The following is a 21,928-nucleotide window of genomic DNA, read 5'->3' as shown; positions in this document are numbered from 1 at the left end:
TTCTTCTGCATTCGTGGGCTGAAACTCCCATGTACACTCGTGTTTTTGCACGAGTAGAATTTTACGTGTATGACCGTTTTTACCCCGCCATTTAGGCAGCCATACGCCGCTTTCAGAGGAAGCATGCTAGGTATTTTTGTATTTCTATAACCCACCGAACTCTGACATGGATTACAGGATCTTTTCCGTGCGCACTTGGTCTTTGGCTTGCGTGTACACACGAAGGGGGATAAGCCACTAGCAGGTCTGCACATAAGTTGACCTAGAAGATCGAAAATATCTCCAGCCACCTGGCGGCCGCGGCCAGAATTTGAACCCTCGACCTTCCGATTATGAGGCCGATGTCTTACCACCCGGCTACAGCGCGTTGAAAGTAACAATTAGGCATCAATGTCGAGTCTTTATGAAAGCAGCACTTCATAACGTCAAAACTGATTGAATGCAAATTGCAATAATCTTAGACTGATTGCGGTAAGTTTTCTAACTATGTATACACCTTTGAAATATAGTCAAGATTTGACTAATTGTTTTGTGGAAGACTGGGATGGTGAGATTAGGGTTTGTTTGTTTGTTTATTTGTTGCTTAACGTCCAGCCGACTACGCAGAGCCATATCAGGACGAGGAAGGGGGGGATGAAGGGGGCCACTTGTCAAGCGATTCCTGTTTACAAATGCACTAACCCATTACTTGTGTCCCAGCAGGCTTTAGTAAAACTAAATTAATACCTACTGGAAGATTACCAGTTTCCAGTATGTTAAAATAGGCTTAACCTATCTACTGCTGGACTTACATCAGAACACTAACAGATTAAACTATACATGAATCGCAAGAAAAGCGGCAAGAGAAGAGATTTTTGGAAAAAATACAGGTGAATGAGCAAGAAGGCAGAAAAAGGAAAAGAATTCATGAAGAAAAAGAGAGCATGACAGGAAAGAGGAACCAAAAATCTACCTAACAGCAAACTAGAAAGCTCCTGCGGTTCCAAAAACAGGAGGGGCTTTTAATTTCATAACCGCAGTGCCCCACTGCGGGAGTGAGATTAGGGTGATGCTGTATGTATGTGTGTGTAAGTTTGTGTGTGTGTGATTGCATAGCATTGTGGATTGCATGTGCCTTCTTACAAAATTAATAACAGGTATTACAGTTGAATCGAAAATTTTTAATTAAATTCTCATTTGATTAATATACTTACCCGAATCACATAATAGCATTGACGTAGTCAAAGATGCTTAAGGTCTGAAAAAACGCTATCCCGTCTATAGTATAAGGGAAGCAACCCATGCAAAAAAGTAGCAAGCTTGCCACACAGGGTTACCTCCCGTAGTGTGCATTACGTCACAGCTTCTGTGCCCCACACGTGGTATCCTCATTCGACTTCTAAAATACATAGAAACTAAAAGAGCGGGGAAGGTGGGAGGGAATTACCTATGTGATACGGGTAAGTATATTAATCAAATGAAAATTTAATTACAAATTTTCGATTAAATTACATATTCTTACTCCGAATCACATAATAGCAGATAACTCCAACAAGGTGGTGGGTAAGATCAAAAAAGTTCAAACTCACTCTTAAATTCTGGAGAGACATTGCCCAGCTGCCACCAAGGCAGGGAGGGACCGTGATCCATCTCGGCAAACAGCAGCAATGTCTCTCAGGTAGAAAGTGATAAAGACGTCGTCCGAGCGCCAGTAGGCTGTGCGCAAGACATCGTCTAACCTCCGAGACCGTAAAACGGCCAAGGAGGAGGCCCAGGCCCTGGATTCGTGAGCTCGGGCCCCCCTTCTTGACAGGCTCCAAATGTAGGCTTGCTTGATGAGAGCCGACACCCACCTGGCCAAGGTAGTCCTCGTAATATCCTTATCTGGAGACGTGTTCAGTGAAATGAACAGGAGCTTCTGAGAGCTTGATCGGATAGGTTGAATGCGAGCAAGATAGGCCTCAAGGGCCCTAACCGGACAATTATCCATATCGGGGTCGTCTCGAGCCACAATGTGGGACAGAGGTTTCACCAGAACGCACGGAGAAGGTTGGCCTGGTGATTGGTTCTTGGCCAGAAAACCCTCGCGAAAACGCAAGGACAAGGAACCATCCTGCTACCGGGCTATGTCCTGAGGACTGCCGGAAAGAGCGTGAATCTCGCTACCTCTGCGTGCAGAGGCCAAGAGTAGCAGAAAAAGAACCTTACGAGTAAGGTTAGAGAGACTGGAATCTCCCAAAGGCTCAAAGTCCGCAGAGCGTAAAAACTCTAGGACCAGGAAGAGGTCCCACTTGGGCAAGGAAGAGCGATGCTTGACATCCTCGAGGGACGCGCCCTTAATAACTCCAGCAACGACTCCACTAACTTTGATGGAGTGACCGATCTGTTTGAGAGTCGTGGAGATCGCCGATCTACCGACCTTCAAAGAGGAGGAGGAGGCTCCTTGGGAAGACAAATCCGCTAAGTGATTGGCAACATGCATAGTGCGTGGAGCCACCGGATCCAGCCCATGAGACTGACACCAAGTGACCCAAGACCTCCAGTGCGAAGAATACACTGAAGAGGTGGAGGCTCTATGAGAGCGCTGCACCAAGTCCAAAGTACGGTCTGAAGCCCCAGAACGCTTCAGAGCGGACCGCACAGTCTCCACACGTGAAGATTCAAAGACTGTGGGTCCTCGTGAGGAACTCCGGTTCGAGGCTGAACAAGTTCGCCTCTTACCAGAGAAAGAGAAATTGGAGGGCCGTGAGCTAGTCTCAGAAGGTCTCGAAACCAAGTCTGAGACGGCCACAGAGGGGCGACCAGAAGCAGAGACGGCCTCTCCAATTCCGCCCTCCTGAGAACCTGACTGAGAAGCTGGAACGGAGGAAAGGCGTAAGCCTCTAGGCCTGTCCAAGAAAGTTCCAGTGCATTGGTCTCCCAAGCCTCCGGGTCGGGGAAGGGAGAGACAAACACCGGAAGGCGCTTGGAAAATCTGGTGGCGAAGAGATCCACCAGAGGCTTCGGAGCAATGGCCCAAAGACGGAGTAAAGCCTCGTGCGTGATGGTCCATTCCGACTGCAACACCTTGTCGGAGCGACTGAGTGCGTCTGCAAGTGTGTTGAGGCTTCCCGGCAGGTGCCGTGCTGAGAGGGAGATTTGGTGCTGGGCACACCAAGTCAAGATCTCGCAAGTCCTGCGCGAGAGAGTGGGGGACCGCGAACCTCCCTCCTTGTTCACGTAGGCAGCCACTGTCGTATTGTCTGTAAACAGATGCACGCGCTTGGCCAGAAGGGAAGGGAGGAACACGACCAGAGTAAGAAACACGGCCTCCAACTCCAGAGAGTTGATATGCCATGTGCTCTGTTCCGCAGACCACAGGCCGGAGGCCGTGAGCCGATCCGTGTGAGCCCCCCAGCCCAGCAGGGACGCATCTGTAAAGAGGTCCGTGTCGGGAGGGGGGGAAACAATGGGAACCCCCATGCATACCCATCCCGAGTCCAGCCACGGGAGGGTTGCAGTCTGGAACCATTCCCCTAGGGGAACCAGAGCGTTCCAATCCACACAAGGAGAGTCCACAAACGGTTTCAGCGCGTGCTGAAGCGGGCGCTTGTGAACTCTCCCCAGTGGAACCAGAAGGGCCATGGACTCCATCTGCCCCAGGATGGAGGCCAGAGTCCGGAGGGAAGCCCGCAGGAGAAGCGAAGTAGAGCGTATGAGAGCTTGGAGCTTGTCCACTCGCTTCTGAGAGGGGTGGACAGTCCATGAGACCGCGTTGAACGTCATCCCCAGGTACGTAAATGCCTGGGACGGTACTAGCTCTCACTTCGCATGGTTGACCAAGAAACCCAGCAAGTAGGCCTCTCGGAGAACCATCTGAGTGTGCTGTGAACAGAGTGCCTCGCTCTGGCCCATGATGAGCCAGTCGTCGAGGTATGCTCTCAGCCGAACACCCTGTGACCTCACCAGCGCGCAGAACTGCCTCACCACCATGGTAAAAACCCACGGGGCGAGGGACAGCCCAAAGGGAAGTGCGCGGAACTGGTAGACCTGATCGGCCCACCGGAAACGGAGCCATTTCCGGTCGGCGGGATGCACCAGAATGTGGAAGTACGCATCCGTCAGGTCTATGGAGGTCACCCAATCTCCTGGGCGGAGAGCGTCTCGGACTGAGGCAGGCGTCTCCATCTTGAACCGAAGGTATTGAGAAACGATAGGTCGAGGACAGGGCGCCAAGCTCCCGAGGCCTTGGGGACGGCGAAAAGCCGCCCGTAAAACCCCGGGGAGCTGTGGTCTGAGACCGCTTCCACCACGCCCTTCTCCACCAGAGCCTCCGACTGGAGGACGGCCCTTGCCTCTTGAGAGAAAGGGGGCTTGAAGGCTGGAGGACACCTGGTAAGAGGTGCCTCGTCCTCCTGCCAGAGTAAGCGGAATCCCGACCCCACAACACCCACTATCCATTGGCTGTGTGTGGACGTCAGCCAATGTGAAAGTGACCGTGAAAGGTCCCCCGCCATCACCAAGGTGGAGGGCGGAGGGGGGGTGAAGCCGGGAACGCTTCATTGGGGGTGGGGCTTTCCACTGGAAGAGCCCCTACCCCTGCCCGACGAAGACCTCTTGCCCGAACCACGGGAAGGGGCATGAGCTCTTTTCCGGGAAGCAGGGTGCACCTGAGCTGAGGTCTTAGCCTGCTGAGGCTGAGCCTGCTTAGGTGCAGCCTGCTTTTGCTGCTTCAGAGCTTGAAGCGCAAAAGAAGAGAACTGCTGTTCTCTGTTGGTGTCAATCTCCTGCTTCCTGGCATCAGAGGCCATGCTGCCGAAGAGAGAACCGTCCACCAAGGGTGACGACCTGAGGGTGTTCCTCGTCGACTCCTCGGAGACCTGGGAGTGGGCGAGGAACAAGTCCCTTCTGCACAAGACCGCATGGAAATAATGCAGAGAGGACAGCCTCATCTGTTCCTCGTTCACCCTTGCGAGTGTGGAGAGGAGTGTGGACACGTCCTCCACGTCCTGCTCTTTCACGGCTGTTCCGATGGCCCCTTTTTTGCTGCTTTAGCTGGCCAGGCAGACCGCGCAAAGTATAGCACCGAGCCCTTACCGCTTCCAGCTGCAGGCTGTAACCTAACACCTCAGCCCAGCCCTATCTGAGAACTTTCCCTCTTATTTCCTTCTTGCGTGCGGGTGTCCGGGGAAGTGCTGTGTGTGTTTTTTTCACAATTTGGTGTGTTTAAATCATCTTCGCTCTGGACTGCAAGTTGTGTTTGTGTTCATACTCTGGAATTTTGTCTCTGAATGGTTGTTCCTTGAAGTGAAAGAGAAATGGGGCACGCTCTCCATTGTGTTTCTAGGAGGATGTGATTAGGTGTTGCTTCTCTCTTTCTGAATTTTTTACTCATAATATGACTTGGACATATCAACGATGTGTGGTGTTAAAAAATGTTACCCTGCGTCAACATTCAAATTTTAATTACCTTCAAACTTTGGATTTCATTGAGTGAATGGTATTTCTATCCAACAGAAGGAAAATGGGGCTAGCTCTGCCTTGTGTTTTATTTCTATGAGGATGTTTCTAATCAGGTGTTGTTTCTCTCTTTGATACTAGTACTTATAGTACGATGTGGACATATCTGCGATGTGTGTTGTTATAAAATGTTACCCGGTGGCCAAACCCCACTTTCAGTTACCTTCAAACTTTGGATTTTATTGTGTGAATGAAAGTTCTATCACACAGAAGTGAAATTGTGTGTTTTATTTCCTGGACGTTTAACCTGCTTGTACTTATTGGCTTGTGTGTCGCTTCCCACATTTCTCGTAGCTGGAGTACTGTGAGTATGGCTTCACAGGCGCATGTAGAAAGCCTTCACTTTGAGAGACTCCAAGCTCTCTGCAGAATATGTGGAGAAAGATCGAAGAGAAAGTACGACTCTAACCCAGCAAAATTGTGCATAAAGTATGAGTCGGATCTAGCAAGGTTTTACGGCCTAAACATCGCAGAAGAAACGAATGCCGATTTTTTCTCACGGACTTTCTGTTCCAAATGTTATACTCGATTGACAAAGCTCAGATCGTCTGACAACCCGTCTGAAGTTAGTCTCCAGGCAGCCATCGTCCAAATTGAAAATGCAAAACATATTTGGACACCATTTGACCCTTCTTTGAAAGTTACTGACTGTTCTGTTTGCTGTGAGTTCGAAACCCAATGCTGTTTTTATATGTTATACTCTTACTTTCTGCCTATGTCTTAATTCCAAGCGCAAGACAAATTCTTCTATGAAAATTGAAGCCAATAAAATTTGAGTTGAGTTGAGTTGAGTTGAAAGGGGGGAGACCTGTGAAACCTTGCAAGAAATTTAAACAAGTGCACACGGTTGCCGATCAGCAAATTGCTTCCACCAGTTCTGGTCACACTAACGTTTCTGACGATACTGATTTCAAAGCTCAAGCGTCGTCATCGCCCCACAAAACCGTTAAGAAGCGCCTGTTTGATTTTCTGTCTGCTCGCAAAGAAGCAAACCAGAGTGATATTAGTGGATGTGTGTCCTTCACGGACAGCGACTCTTTCACCTTTCCAGAAGCGTCAACGCCCCGGCCACAACCACAAACAGCGAAAGACATTCCCAACGGTACACCTGTGTATATTACAGAAACATCAACGCCCCGGCCACAACCACAAGCGGCGATAGATAATCCTACTTGTACACCTGTGTTGTCAGTTTCTGTCAAATCTCCCGCTAACATCAAAAGGAATAAACTTCGTCCAGTCGAACAGCTGCAATCTCCCCTGACAAAAGAAGAGGCCTACTTAACCCGTTTGGTGCGTATCAAACTGGCACAGTCGGATGACAAGAACACAGTGACATGTAAGACAAAAGGACAACCAATAGTCTTACAAAAGGTTGTCAAACCAAGGAAAACGTCGTCCCTTGCAGCCACTCCTCTAAGAAAGAGACGCGCAAAATATCTTGAGAAAATGCGTGCAAAGTTTTCTGGTTCTTCAACTGCCGACTCCGTGAAACAACATAGCACAGAACTGACAGTAACTACAAAACAAAAACGAAGTGATATTTTGAAGGCGGCTGGTTGTGCACAAGTACACATTTCCTCCAAATTGTCAACAAAGATCAGAGCCCAGCTTTCACTCAGTTGGGCAAAACAGAGAAAGCTGAGGAAAATGTCCAAGAGTGTCGGCATTACCATTGCCAGTGAAAAAAAAGAGAGAAAGTTCCAGAAAGAGATCATGTGTGGCAATATTTGCGTAGAACAAAATGCCCTTTACTTTTATGACAGTAGAACTGGAATAGGATCCCTAAAAGAGATACCTGTTGCATTTGTTGATGACTTAACCAGCTTTGTCACCAATCTTCTGGACCAGTACAAAGCAAAGCAACAGCTGACCTGGCATGATAATATTCCGGAAGACGAGGTTTGGGTTAAAGTGGGAGGGGACCATGGAGGGGAAAGTTTTAAACTGGTGCTGCAAATTGCCAACGTGCCCAGTCCAAATTCCAGCGACAACACTCACCTCATCCGCATGGTGGAATGCAAGGACAGCGTCGCTAACATGAAGAGAATTTTGTTTCCCTTAACCAGACAAATTAGCGACCTTGATGCCATGACATGGGAGGGCAAGAACTTGAGAGTTTTTCTTTTTGGGGACTATGAGTTTTTGTTGAAAATGTTCGGCATCTCAGGGGCTCAGAGTTACCATCCATGCTTATGGTGCAAAGCGTCCAAAGAGCAGCTACAGAAAGCGCCATCAGACCAGCCAGAATACCCCATGAGGTCACTCAAAAACATCAAACGTGACCTCAGGCAATATAGAAAAGCTGGCAGCAAGAAAGCGACAGCAAAGGCCTACAACAACGTGGTGACTCCGCATATATGGGACATTGAACTGGACCATGTCGCGCCACCGTACCTGCACATTCTGTTAGGAGTCGTCAAGAAGCACCACGATCTCCTGGAGAAGGAATGTCACTATCTTGACAAACAAATAGCGCTGTCTCTGTCAAAAGAAAGCGAAGTGAACCACGCAGGCTTTCACCCCGACTTCACACAAGCAGTAAAGTACCTGCAAAGGCTTCGTGGAGAAAACAAAATGGAGCAGCTGAAACATGTTACTGTTTTCTCTGAATTGTGTGGACCTGTGACGGCAAACCTGGAAACCATCCTCGTCATGCACAACATCGTCGCACAAGCCTACCACAGCCGATCCTTTATCGGAAATCACTGCAACCGGTACCTCGACGAAGCAGTGATAACCGATTTAGGGCATGGCATACTTCAAAGGACCTATCAAGTGACAGACGACCACGATCTTCACAACGACGCAGAAGGCATCAAAACCAAGTTCATCAAACTGAACAGGCTCTTTTCAGCTGTCCACAGGCTAGTTTCACACACAAAGCCTGTCAGTGAAAATAATGTGTCTGCAATTGAGGACTCCATCACGGAATACATGACATTCTACAGATCTACATTTACTGATGTCAGAATTATTCCTAAGCAGCATATTCTCGAGTCTCATTGTGTGCCATGGATCAGGAACTGGGGGTTTGGTCTGGGTCTTCATGGAGAGCAGGGTGGCGAGCAAATTCACGCCTTAGTCAATCAGCTGAAAAGGATTTGTTTGTTTGTTTATTTGTTGCTTAACGTCCAGCCGACTACGCAGAGCCATATCAGGACGAGGAAGGGGGGGATGAAGGGGGCCACTTGTCAAGCGATTCCTGTTTACAAATGCACTAACCCATTACTTGTGTCCCAGCAGGCTTTAGTAAAACTAAATTAATACCTACTGGAAGATTACCAGTTTCCAGTATGTTAAAATAGGCTTAACCTATCTACTGCTGGACTTACATCAGAACACTAACAGATTAAACTATACATGAATCGCGAGACAAGCGGCAAGAGAAGAGATTTTTGGAAAAAATACAGGTGAATGAGCAAGAAGGCAGAAAAAAGAAAAGAATTCATGAAGAAAAAGAGAGCATGACAGGAAAGAGGAACCAAAAATCTACCTAACAGCAAACTAGAAAGCTCCTGCGGTTCCAAAAACAGGAGGGGCCTTTAATTTCATAACCGCAGTGCCCCACCGCGGGAAGCTGAAAAGGAGAGCCTGGGGAATGAAGAAGGACGAAGACAGATTGCGAGTCCTAATGACTGAACAGTTGACAAGATCGTCCCCCATGCTTCAGGCTACTCCTCCCAAAAGAGCAAAACAAATGTAGGACAGCAAGTAACCACATAACATCCACCACCTATACTTCCTGATTGAACTTCAGCTGTGGTACAATCTTCACTTTGTTCTTCGCATCTTTTGATGATCAAAACAGCCAACACGAGTATCGTGTGTGATAAAACACTTTTTTGTTTTAGTCACAGCGTGGTTGTTATATGTGTGCTTATATTGCTAAAAAGACCATTCAGTTGTCTTTATCTAATTTTACTCAAGTATGGGTAACCTGATGTCTCATCGCAACAGATCAGAGCGTGACAAACAAACGGTATTATACAGATTACAAGCGTGTGCTTTTATCATGTGGCGCCGGGTATTCGCCAAAACGGGCCCTCTAAGTCAAGTGTTATCCCCTCAGAAAATGACTTAAAATCATCAGAGAACTGACACTAGTATTGGTTGGAGCAGAGGAGCAGACAATCGAGACCCTCTAATGGTTGTGTACCAGTGTTTAATACATGGATTCTATCAATTGGATTACCTAACCAGGATGGAGTAGCCTTTGACTTCCCGTACCCGTAGTTACAGAATAACGGAACTCAGCTTTCGGTGAGTCAGTGTTTCATACCAGATGTGTGTGTGTGTGTGTCTATATTCATTTGACAGATACCGTGACCTCATTCTTCAATCCTCTCTCTCTCTCTCTCTCTCTCTTCTTTCTCATTCAAACGCACGCGCGGCAAGAACGTACGCACGCACAAACACGCGCCCGCACACACACGCACCGCTGACACACAAACCACGCACACACACACTGACTGTCGGCAAGCATATATTTTTGTTTGTTTCACCCTTGTTTATTGTGTTTTCAGTATTTGTGTTTATTTTATGCTTGACTTGTCTGTTTTATTTTAATGTTTGCTATCCACATCGTGTGATAAATGTTTCTCCTCTCCGAGTCAGTGTGTTTTTTGCACGCCGTTTTGGTAATCCTTATTTTTTAAACTGGTGTATTGTGCCCGATTTGCGGATTTGTTTGTATTCCATTCATATGCTGTTGAAGTGTTGTTGGGGTTATTGTCTGTACATGTTATGTTGTGTCTATGTACGCCTACAAGAATTTGCATTCGCGCTCTGCCAGTACAAGTCCGAACTTTATTGGGTGTGCCTGTGGTCTGCTGGCAGGCGAGCACAGATAATGAACATTCCTCCAGTAAGCTGCCGCTGCGAGGTAGAGTAAAGCGCTTCTTTGGTCTCTGGCAACGTTGATCTGCGCTGATATGCCTCGCAGCACAACGCAAACGGCGATGCGCAGACAAAGTCGCCGGCTGACAGTCTGCAAGCAGTGATATCGCGCCGCTGGCTATTTTTACCACTCCCCATCGCGGGCCTTAAAAGCAAGCCAGGAACAGCCGTGCTTTACTAAGAGTAAAGGGCGCCAAGGAATCCGTCAGAGCCCGAGAAAGCGATCTGAGGAGAGTCTTGGAAATAGAACTGAGTTCCAACAGCTGTCGGCCCACTTCCTCGGAGTAAAGGAGAGTCTGCTCAGAGAGAGGCAGAGCAAAATCCTTCCTCAACGGCTTCGTCAGAAGCGGAAGAAGTTCCGGCGTGACCGGCAAAGGAGCACGCGGGAGGGCAAAAGACGACAGAAGGTTCCGTGACGACTTGGGCCAAGGCAACTTCCTCTGAGCCACTAAGGGCACGAAGGAGGAAGCCTGCGCAGGAGCGGCAAGGTATTCCAGCGCCGGGTCCGGAGCTGAACCATGAGGAACCAGCAACGGAACGGCCGCCGGAGGCAACCCGATGCCAGAAGGAGCGGGCTTGGCAAAAAGGCGAGAAAGCTGGAAAGCTACTGAAGGTGATTCTTCGAACCGGAAGTAGCTGTTTTCCTCTTTTGCCAATAGGTTAATTAATACTTCGATAATTATTCAAGAAATTGATCATTTTATTCCTAATCATTTCCTGATTCCAAAAACATGTACATATAACATTTTGTATTCGAAACATCCTGGAACGCCGAAGAAGAAGAAGAAGTATTCGAAACAAGCTGACAGTTAAAAAGAATACAGAAAAGCGCGCTTCCCTGCTTACCTCAGTTCGCTATTTTACTATTCTTGCATGTCTGTTTCCTTCTTGCTGCACCCAAAAATTGAGCGACTTCCTTGCCGCGTGGATTGACGAAGGTGTCTTGTCCTGGTGAAAACACTGCAGTGCTTGCAGTTTTATTCTGTGAGTTCGACAGATTGACTAAATGTAATTTCGCCTTACGCGACTTGTTAAAGGCACAGTGCAGCTCACAGCCTTCATTTTGCGTTTTTGTTGCAGCTGAGTGCATTTACAGTTCAAAAATCCTCCTATGGTAGGTAAACAAACCCAAAACTACCCAACGACGACATCTGTGAAGCTCGACAGTTTCTTGTTCACGCGAGTGCATAAATTAACCTAGTCTTTCTTTATTTGGTGTTGAACGTCGTTTTCAACCATTCAAGGTTATATCGCAACGGGAATTAACCTAGTTAGTACGTGGTGTTTGGTCGGAGTTCGATTCAACTGAGTGATTCCGGCCTCCATTTTGTTTTACACAAACTCATGATGACGCCTGACATAGTTTGCTAGTGACGTGTCTTTTTGTGCATGATGTGGTGACCTGATCTAAATTTAGATCCCAAAATAGGCCAAGACCAGCCGGGTCCGAGTACAAAATTAATTCGTAAAAATATCGCAGTTCTTGACTCTTTGGGTGCAAGTCAATGAAACTTGGTAGTTCTTCCAACGAATAGCTGCCTGAGGTATGACTAAAAGCACCAGGGGCTCCGTGCACCTGGATTTAATAAGTTCAGTACCTGATTTTCCCAGATTCTTGGAGGTCTTAAAAGGGGGTTTCACTGTAGCAGAAAGAAGCAGCAAATACTGAACAAGTTTTATATCTCTTTTTATTCTTCTTCTTCTTTGTTCATTGGCTGAAACTCACAAGTTCACTCATGGTTTTGCATGAGTGGGTTTTTACGTGTATGACCGTTTTTACCCTGCCAATCAGGCACCATACGCCGATTTCGGGGGAAGCATGCTGGGTATTTTTGTGTTTCTATAACCCATCGAACTCTGACATGGCTTACAGGATCTTTTCCTGGCGCATTTGGTCTTGTGGTTGCGTGTACACACGAAGGGGGATAAGGCACTAGCAGGTCTGCACATAAGTTGACCTGGGAGATCGAAAAAATCTCCACTCCTAACCCACCAGGCAGCTGCGGCCGGGATTCGAACTCACGACCTTCCGATTAAGAGGCCGACATCTTACCACCCCACCCGTCATTTTATATGTCAAGAAAACAATCAATTTTCTTCCAAAACAGTCAGTTTTCTTTGCCTGTCTTGTTTAAAGCCCCACTCCGCCTACCAGGAGGTTTACAGAATGAGTAAAGCTTTTCACAAAAAAGTCATAAAAACCCAAAGAAACAAAGCTTTTCACAAAAAAAGTCATAGAAACCGACTCTGGGTGGCCGAGTGGTGAACGCACTTGCCTCGGAAGCGAGAGGTTGCGAGTTCGACCCTGGGTCAGGGCGTTAGCAATTTTCTCCCCCCTTTCCTAACCTAGGTGGTGGGTTCAAGTGCTAGTTTTGGGTGAGACAAAAACCCGAGGTCCCTTCATGTACACTACATTGGGGTGTGCACGTTAAAGATCCCACGATTGACAAAAGGGTCTTTCCTGGCAAAATTGTACAGGCACAGGTAAAAATGTCCACCAAATACCCGTGTGACTTGGAATAACGGCCGTGAAAGGTGAATGCTCGCCCTAATAGGCTTGAGGTTTGCTGGCCGATGTGAATGTGTGATATATTGTATAAAAAATTCCATCTCACATGGCAAAAATTAATATGTAAAGCGCTTAGGGAACGTCAAGCGCTATATAAATATCCCCATAGCCTTCAACACCATTTTATGATGCATACAGGTCTCTTGCGTGGCTAATTAGCACATATATGTAAACCACACAGGCGCATCAATAGTTTATTCTAGGCTACTGCAGTCGTTAGCGTCTTGTGTGCAACTGCAATCAGTGACTTCAAGTCAGCTCTAGTCAAATATTACCTTTCGCTTAAAAAAAACGGCAGCAATTTTCTAAATCTCAGTACAGCAGAAGGAATCTGGCGTTATTGTAGGAGTTTGGCATGTGGGGTAAAATCTGTTCTACTGTATAGAACGATCAAATGTGATTTTCGCAGAGACCGTTTGGCGTATCTGGCCCAAATTACAGCAGTCATTAGAACTACTCTCCTCCAATATCGATGCAGAGTCACAAGTGTCTAAGCCAATCAGAAGAGGACTTAAGGTGGCCTTATTTGATGTTGCTTTTCAGCTCTGATTTGATGGCTTTTTTGTAGGTCCTGGGTGCAGTGAAACTTGTTGGCAAAATGTCTGATGTTCAAAGAGGGTATGTTCAGCAATCTCAAGGGGTGTACTCAGGTCTGAAGACAGTGTGAGGCAAAAATAAGATCATTTGGTCTTTTAGGAATGGAGTTACGGCCCTTCTTTTGTGGAGACTGACATTTTCATGAAGAAGGGCAGTCTGGGTTTCGCAGTTTGGTCGCTGACTGCCAAACTCGTGAACAAGTTTGGGTAAAAAGTTTCTGCATAGTATGTGACAATGATTGTGCTGTTAGTAGCAATAAAAAAATCGACAGCAACGGGACCTTCGTGGTCGAAAAATACAGCGAATAGCCCTGTTTCTGCTTTAAAAACATAGCTTACAAATTTGATGCATCTCGTCGTTTTGGTCTAGACACGCTTTGTTTCTGTGTTTTCTGGCACTAAAGTAGAAGGAAACCAAAGTCTCATAGTCAGTGATTACAGTGTTAGTGTTAGAGAGGTTTGGTTAACCTTACCGTATGGCTCTGGTTCCGTCATGTGCCAGTACTGCGGTGTCTCTTCTGCGACATCAATCTCTATCTTGATGTCAGACAGAATTGCTGTGTCTCCTTCCTCCATGCTGCAGTGAGAAGCTTCTGCATGTACCTATCTGGTCACTAGTGAAGGCCTTGATGGTTCCCCACTGTTCACCGCGTTACTGTAGAAAAAGAACAAAAAATGTGGTACATGTATTTGAAGAAAACGAGGATCAAATGGTGCAATGGTTATTCTGCTTGCACTTGCAGTACAAAAAAAAAATCTATGTCAGCTGGTCGTTATGGTAATTCTTCCCACATGACATCACAACCACCAAAATAGCACAGCCGCCACAGGAACATCTGAACAGCCATTTTCAATTTTTCAAGGGAAAAAAGTCGTGGTCTTGTCTTTCAAAAGTGTTTTGTTTTCACAAACTACAAACATGGCACGCGCCCCTCAGTATATATCACTATATGCAACGTAGTCATTGTATGCAGAAATCAGCAATAAACAGGTGAAACAAGGCAAAAGCTATACGCACTCCGAGTGTTTACAGGATTGCTAGGTCTGTATACACTCCGACAATGAAAAGCTCTGTTACAACTTTTTTGTCAATGAAATGCCCCCTATAATATTGTAGTTATTAGGTTATTAGGAAGTAGCCAATGAAAAACCAATATATATATGATGCATTGACTTCCGCTATCTCTTTTTCGGAGTGTCGAGGGTTGGCAAATAATGTACATTTACATAGTATACAACCACTTCTGGGTCACAAAGTGTGTTCCAAACTGCCGTGGAGCAACAGTTTTTGTGTGTGTTACTGTTTGTTTTTTGTTTGTGTATGTCCCAAGCGTACTTTGATATGTATACAATGAATCGACAATGAATGGCGTTGCCGGAATGACAATCTGCATGTTGATGTGGTTGTCTGGTCTTTGATGTACACTCAGAGAATGAAATCTACATTATATTATAATTAAAGTCCGTGGAGCATCAGATTTTTTGATTGTTTTGCACTGGCTATACGCATTCGGAGTGTATAGAAGTATACAGGGGTCAGAGTCCTGTATACACTCCGGCGTTTTCGACACCACTTTGGAACACTTAGAAGTTAGAGCTACATATCATATTTTCCAAAACACACAAGTCAACATCCTACAATAGCAATTAGCGGTAATCTTGAACTTTAGTGTTAAATTCATAGCTCAGAATTCAGAGGCATCTAAGCCTATAAATTTGCAGAACCTGCAATTGTAAGTATAGCAATTCATGTTAGACCCCTTTGATGTCACGGAATGAACTGTATCTTTGTGTACAAATGCATTTCGTTTACATGCGTCAAACTCAAAGACGGAATTATGATTATCCGTGAATTCCGACAGGGGATATATAAAGTTCTCTGTCGTGTATATGATGTCGCTTTGTTGAAAACGTAAGCTTTCTGGCGTCATTTTCATCGATCAAACAACCAAATTAATCAATTATGCTAAAGTTTGGAGCTCAATCCGTCAATTAAGTTCACGACAAAATAATGAATGTTCTTTGGCTTGTATCAAAAATAAGTAAAGAATGCCACTGAATTCTGAGCTATGAATTTAACACACTAAAGCATATCAAAATACTCATTTAAACCTTAACCAACCTAGCTTCAACACAACAGTTTTACAATCTTTCGATTTACAAGCTTTTCAGACACCATGCCTAAACAAGCAATCAGATCGATAGTCGTAACAATGATTTCCTCCGTAACGTCGTTTTGCACAAAACTGCCAAATGAGAAAGGAATAGACACAAAGCAAATAATGTATTGACACATACTGAAGAGACCCAGTGCCTGAGTGTGTGCTCATTTCTGTTGTTTATAGAACATGTTTTTATTGCACATGCTTTTTGGGGGGCTCAGACATTTTTGAAAGTGAAAGATGTGACTCAACACCGATACGCTGATTATGTATTTCAAGACATCTTGGTAAAAAGACATAAAATTTAGTAGATTTTCTGGTGAAGAGCTTATATCAAGGGAGCGAACTCCATCAACTTGAATTATTTTCGTCTGGTTCATCAACCGATGAATCACGAAGACTGTTCGACTACTTTGCTGTTTTAGATCAAAACCGTTCATAAGGTGTGTATCGTTATGTTATTGCTTCGAGTGTATTAGATAATACTATCATTTTGCTGTGTATTGGTTACTTTTTGCATCAGCTGATTGAGTGAGTTGAGGTTTGATCACAGGCGGAAGGTATCGTCCACTGGACTACTACTATCACAGAAAGACTACTTCATATGGCTCCATCTGACCAGGTACGGATATATCCGCTCAGACTGTTAGCTTCAGTCGCTTCCTATAACGTCTATCTAACACCTGCATTCCAGCGTGTTGATACACAGTTACCGTACACAGTTACTACAATTCTGAGTGATTTGCTGCAGCACAGCTGGTCTCGGATTAAAAAACGTGGTCAACATATGTGTGGTAGAAAGTGTTAAACAAACCATCACAAGTATGCAACAGTTACTTCTTTCTTGTGAGTCCTGGTACTCATTTCTGCTTCTCGCTCTGTGTCCCGGTCAGAAAACGTTGTCCAATCAGGAAAAGTATCAACTGCAGCCATTCTCTAATGGATATTATAATTAATGTTCCTGCTTTCAAAATTTTTCTCTTTTTTTGCGTGGGATACAGTGAAATCCCTCTTTTGAGACCCCCAAACATCTGAAAATTGGTTCTTAAAAACGAGGGGGTCTTAAAAACTAGGGGGTCTTAAAAACAAGGGGGTCTTAAAAACGAGGGGGTCTTAAAAACGAGGGGGTCTTAAAAGGGGGTTCCACTGTAGCATAAATGCAGATGTGCAATGCTACACTTAAGCACCATTTGCTACGCTGAAAATTCCATAAAAAAAATCCCATTTGTTACACTTGTCACTTACACTTGAGGTTTTACACGGGTTGTCAGGTCTGCTTTTATACAACCGATTTGGTGTTTGACGGGCGAAGTGGCGCAGTGGTAAGACGACGGCCTCCTAATCGGAAGGTCGTTAGTTTGAATCCTGGCCGCGGCCGCCTGGTGGGTTAAGGGTGGAGATTTTTCCGATCTCCCAGGTCAACTTATGTGCAGACCTGCTAGTGCTTTACCTCCCTTCGTGTGTACACGCAAGCACAAGACCAATTGTGCACGGAAAAGATCCTGTAATCTATGTCAGAATTCGGTGGGTTATAGAAACACGAAAATACCCAGCATGCTTCCCCCAAAATCGGCGTATGCTGCCTGAATGGCGGGGTAAAAACGGTCATGCACGTAAAAAAAACACTAATGCAAAAACATAAGTGAACCTGGGAGTTTCAGCCCGTGAACAAAGAAAAAGAAGAAGATTTGGTCTTTAACATGTCCATATATCTCTATTTCAGGGTCTGACGGCCAGACATCAGCAAAAAGATGTCCAGCTATGTTGACTGGTCAAGCTGAAGACGGGTCAAAAGACATTCACCGAAATGTCACCGCCTTCTCCTCCCCCTCTTCACCGCCAGGGGCCGGTGACACTGATGGCGATTGGAATCAGTGTGCAGTGACCAGCGTCAAGTCTGCGTCCCTCGAGACCAGTCACAGTGCCGGGCAGTGTCTTGAGCCAACGTCTGTGACCCACAGCCATAAGGCTGGTCAGCTGGTGAGTCTGTGGCCCACAGCCATAAGGCTGGTCAGCTGGTGAGTCTGTGATAATGATCGCTCAGCACAGTGGAACCTCTCTCTTAGGACCTCAAACAATCTGAGAAAATCAGGTCTTAAAATGGGGGTTGCATTGCAGTACCGTACTGAGTGTGTGTGTGGGGTCCTGATTTGGCCTATATGGTCCGCTGGACCCAAAAAGCAACAGATATCAATCAATCAGTGTGTGTGTGTGGGTGGAGGGGGGTGTATGTGTGTGCACATGTTTGTGAGTGTGTTTTTGTATGTGTGTGTGTCACTGTGTGTGTGTGTCAATGTGTGTGTGTGTGTGTCACTGTGTGTGTGTGTGTGTGCACATGCTCATTTACATAAAATGCATCATCAAACTTTTTGTATTTTCAGACGGAAGAATCTGAGGCGGTTGGAGCAGCTGGGAGCGCTTGCAGTGAAGCAGGTAGGAATAGTCAAAAATTTGTAACGCAAACATGAACACACAAATCATGTTTCTACATTACAGTACAGCGAGTGTCAGCAAACATGTTACAAAAAATGACTGCGGTAGAAGGGAGCAGGTAGCTTTCATGGGAAGGCAGTTTCATGCTGACGAAAACAAGAATGAGTGCTGTCAAGAGATCAAATAACCAAAGGGAAGTAAGCGCTCCAAATGTATACAACATGTGTAATGGAGTAAGCCAGAGTTATACGGACCCACACTTCCCTTTGGTTATCTGATCTCTAATGGTACTATTTCACACAGACCACAAATCCCACGATCCAAATTTTGGCCACAAACTCACAATTCCAGAAACTTGTAGTTAATTCGTATCAATTTGTAGTACATTCTTAGGCCTGGTAGCTGAATCCTAATCGATTCGTAGGTATATCTGACTGTTTGGGGATTCGTGGCTAAAATTTTGAATGGCTCAAAACTTTTGTCACGAATTCCTGATTGCTCAAGAATTGCAAGAACTCACTACGAATATATATATGAATCAGTTTAAGAATTTCACGAACTGATTATGATTCAACTACGAATCCTAAAATGTATCAATTTGTGGTGATTCGTGGTCTGTGTGGAATAGGCCCTTAACAGCGCTCTGCCTCATGTGTTTAACATTCTCACAGATACTTTCAAGACGACCCTGTAACAATGTATGTGTTTGTTCTTTTCTTCTTCTTCAGCATTCCAGAAATGTCTGTTGACGTGTGAGCTTGTTTGCCTATTTGGGTTCCCCACATTATACTCTGAGAGCATAGTCAGCTTCACTCCGCTTTCGTTGGGTAGGCATGCTGGGTATTTTCGTGTTTTTATAACCCACCGAACTCCGACAGGAATTACAGGATCTTTTCTGTGCGCACTTGGTCTTGTGCTTGCATGTACACACGAAGGGGGTTTAGACACTAGCAGGTCTGCATGCACATAAGTTGACCTGGAAGATCGGAAAAATATCCACTCTTAACCCACCAGGCGGCAGCGACCGGGATTCGAACTCACGACGTCTTTCCACTGCGCCATTTCGCCAATCGTTTGTTCTTTTAAAAACCAGTCTTGATCTGAGGACGATGTCCGGTCAGGAATAAAAGCTGGTTCTTGTGTATGACTTTCTGTAAGCGTTAGTTACAGTGCCTTGGAGAATGATGAACATATGAGCTTGCAGCGATCATCCTTTTGTTTTGTGAGGATGAAAGTCCCTTGTTCATTTCAATTCTTGTTATAAAAAATCTCTCAGGTGCCAGGAGATTGGTTATGTCTTACTCTCGCTTACTCCATTACACATGTCATAAACAGCGAACGACAAGAAGAAGATATACATTTAGAGTGCTTACTTCCCTTTGGTTATTTGATAACCAACACAAAGTAATTTTCCTGTTGTAGGAGAGGCAGGCAAGCGGCAGAGGAGACCCGTGAAAAACCCAGGACGAGGACGAAGGAAATCGACGACATCGTGCATCAGTGACGACAACAGAGATGACATCAGTGATGACGACAACTGCGCCGACCAGACCAATGAACCATCACAGTGGCCAGAGGCTGAAGACAGAGAGACTAAACACACCACAGCGGCCACACAATCTACCTGCATCTACCTCGGAGTGGAAGACTTGGACACACAGCCTCCTGACAAATCCCACAACACAAGGTCACGGTGAAGGTCATGTAAGAACTGGTCACAGTGAAGATCATGTAAGAACTGGTCATGGTGAAGGTCATGTGAGCACAGGTCATTTAGGTGATGTTGGGAGGAGAATGGACACGCAGAGACTCGACAGACAGTCGTCAGCTTCAAGGACAGCCTCTAACACTATAAATGCCAGCGACCTATGGAACCTTCAGTGATTCATACGAATAGTTTGGATTGTGTAAAAGTATTGGAGCTTCAGACACTTACGTAGGGGTTACATGCCGAGTCTCAGTGCTTATCAAAAATAATGGTCGAAGTTAGCGGATCATGAAAAATGCGAACTGAGACCATTATTTTTAATAATCACTGAGACGGGGTATGTAACCTCTTTATTCCTCCTTTCTTCAGTTATTCAGAGAAAAGAGGAGTTTTTGTGCGAAAGTTTGATCGAATCCAAATCACTCAACCAGTCTACCTGCGCTGGCGATTGAATAAGGCGCGGTTGTATAGTTCAGGGAAAATCAATCAATTCTGTTAACACTTCTTGTCAGTTTCCCTGTTTTGGACTAAAATCAAGTACACAGTTAGTTATGTTGTTATTCTGCTGTGGCAGTAAAGGCGTGTTCTGGTATTGCTTAGGAAATGTTCTTTCTTCGAATGGGACAAACAAACAAACTTTTGCACCGGTGTTCCAACGTTAAAAACTGTATGAAGTTCAGTTTTCTGGAGCAAAATAGTGTATATAACCGCTGTATGTTCTTTAAATTGATGCGATGTCTGTGCATTTGGTTGCGTGTGATCCGTTTATAAAATGAAATATTGTCGAAAACTAACCGTCGGATTGCAGTCTTTTGTCCAAGCAACTCAGTTCAAAAAATTTGGAAGGAGAACTACTCTTGTCGTACGAGAGTTACTTGCCTTGGGAGTTTGCGTGCACTCATAAGAGATCTAAAGCGAGTTTCTCTGCACTGATCGTTAGATTTGGATTTAGAAAACAACCAAACTCATAGATTTTATATGGAAATTAATGTGTTCAAGCCTGTAGTTGCTTAAAGATAGAGGACGTCGTGAATTCGGGGGGGGGGGGGTGGGCGGGTGTCTTAAAAGGGGGTGTCCACTGAACACAATCTGCCTAGAACAGGTGTGGCAAAGGGAAAGAGATTTACCTGATAAATTTACAAGACTGTTGGAATTGTCAGGGGTTCCAATCCAGGCTGGGTGAAACACCAATCAACCTGCTGTGGTGATTCAGGTATCCGTGTCCCCTACCCCTGTCACTGCTGTGGCAGATTGATTTAAAGACCTTGGTCATCCCTGCTGGAAGCAGAGGTGACTGATGATAGCTGAGTTAAACGCGAGTGTTGTTGCTGCCAGCTTTCCAATGGGAAGAAGTTACAGCGGAAGCCTCTTTATAAGATCTCCACCCCTTTTTTTTTTTAAACCTCACTTTCAGATTTTCTGTTTATAAGCTGTGTAAATTTACCTTTATTTTAAGACTCCCCCCTTTTTATGACCTTATTTTCTCAAGTGTTAAAAGGGGGCGCCACTGTGTCCTCACTTCCCAGCAATGAGATACAATGATCATGAAAGAAAAGACAAAATCATGTCCAGTTGAACTGTTCATCTGTCTGTCATTCAATTTGTTATGTACTGATCGAAGCTGTCTTTGTAAAAGTGTAACAACAATTGGGATTATTGTCATCACACATATCATGTAGCGTCTGAAGTGTGTGTGCGAGTGTGTCACGGCATGTGTGTGTCACGGCACGGTTTGTGTCTGTGTGTGTCATGGCACAATGTGTCTGTGTGTGTCACGGCATGGTGTGTGAATGAGTGTGTGTACGTGTGTGCGCGCGAGTGTGTGTCAGTCGGTTTGACTGCTATGATCAGGGTACGTATGCCTGTGTGTGTGTGTGTGTGTGTGTGTGTGTGTGTGTGTGAACACTTAAAGTTAGTTGCTTTCAGCGGCACGCTTTCCTCCACAGAGGCCTCATCAACAACAAAACACGCACACACACAACAACAAAACAAACACACACACACACATCAACACTAAAACACGCACACACACAACAAAAAACCACGCACACACACAACACACGCACACAACAAACACAACAAC

The 21,928-nt window shown here is 45.4% G+C and overlaps 2 protein-coding genes across 5 annotated transcripts in view; one reads left to right on the top strand and one right to left on the bottom strand.

The window, feature by feature from the left end:
• Window positions 1–15,776, bottom strand: part of LOC138949638 (zinc finger protein 665-like) — a 43,797-nt gene extending 28,021 nt beyond the window's left edge. For both annotated transcript variants that reach the window (XR_011450377.1, XM_070321429.1), the window contains exons 1-2: window positions 15,665–15,776; window positions 14,016–14,197 (exon numbers count right to left, since the gene is read on the bottom strand). Coding sequence is in view for 1 of the 2 variants with exons in the window: in XM_070321429.1 (XP_070177530.1) it covers window positions 14,016–14,118 (103 nt within the window). In the remaining variant the exon portion in view is untranslated. The remainder of the gene's footprint in view (window positions 1–14,015; window positions 14,198–15,664) is intronic.
• Window positions 15,777–16,036: 260 nt separating this feature from the next.
• LOC138949657 (uncharacterized) lies at window positions 16,037–20,879 on the top strand. Of its 3 annotated transcripts, XM_070321452.1 has the most exons (5): window positions 16,048–16,147; window positions 16,258–16,326; window positions 17,428–17,684; window positions 18,086–18,137; window positions 19,560–20,879. In XM_070321452.1, exons 3-5 carry the CDS (start codon window positions 17,466–17,468, stop codon window positions 19,832–19,834), a joined length of 546 nt encoding a protein of 181 aa, XP_070177553.1. In that variant the 5' UTR covers window positions 16,048–16,147; window positions 16,258–16,326; window positions 17,428–17,465; the 3' UTR covers window positions 19,835–20,879. The 3 variants fall into 3 exon arrangements, 2 of the variants coding, with proteins under 2 accessions (XP_070177552.1, XP_070177553.1); XR_011450378.1 differs by lacking the exon at window positions 16,258–16,326 and having other exon boundaries at window positions 16,037–16,147; window positions 17,428–17,722; XM_070321451.1 differs by lacking the exon at window positions 16,258–16,326 and having other exon boundaries at window positions 16,037–16,147.
• The last annotated feature ends 1,049 nt before the right edge of the window (window positions 20,880–21,928 follow it).

Source organism: Littorina saxatilis, linkage group LG16, assembly GCF_037325665.1.
Source record: "Littorina saxatilis isolate snail1 linkage group LG16, US_GU_Lsax_2.0, whole genome shotgun sequence".
NCBI classification, from domain to species: Eukaryota; Metazoa; Mollusca; class Gastropoda; order Littorinimorpha; family Littorinidae; genus Littorina; species Littorina saxatilis.
This window is presented reverse-complemented; position numbering and strand designations above follow the sequence as displayed.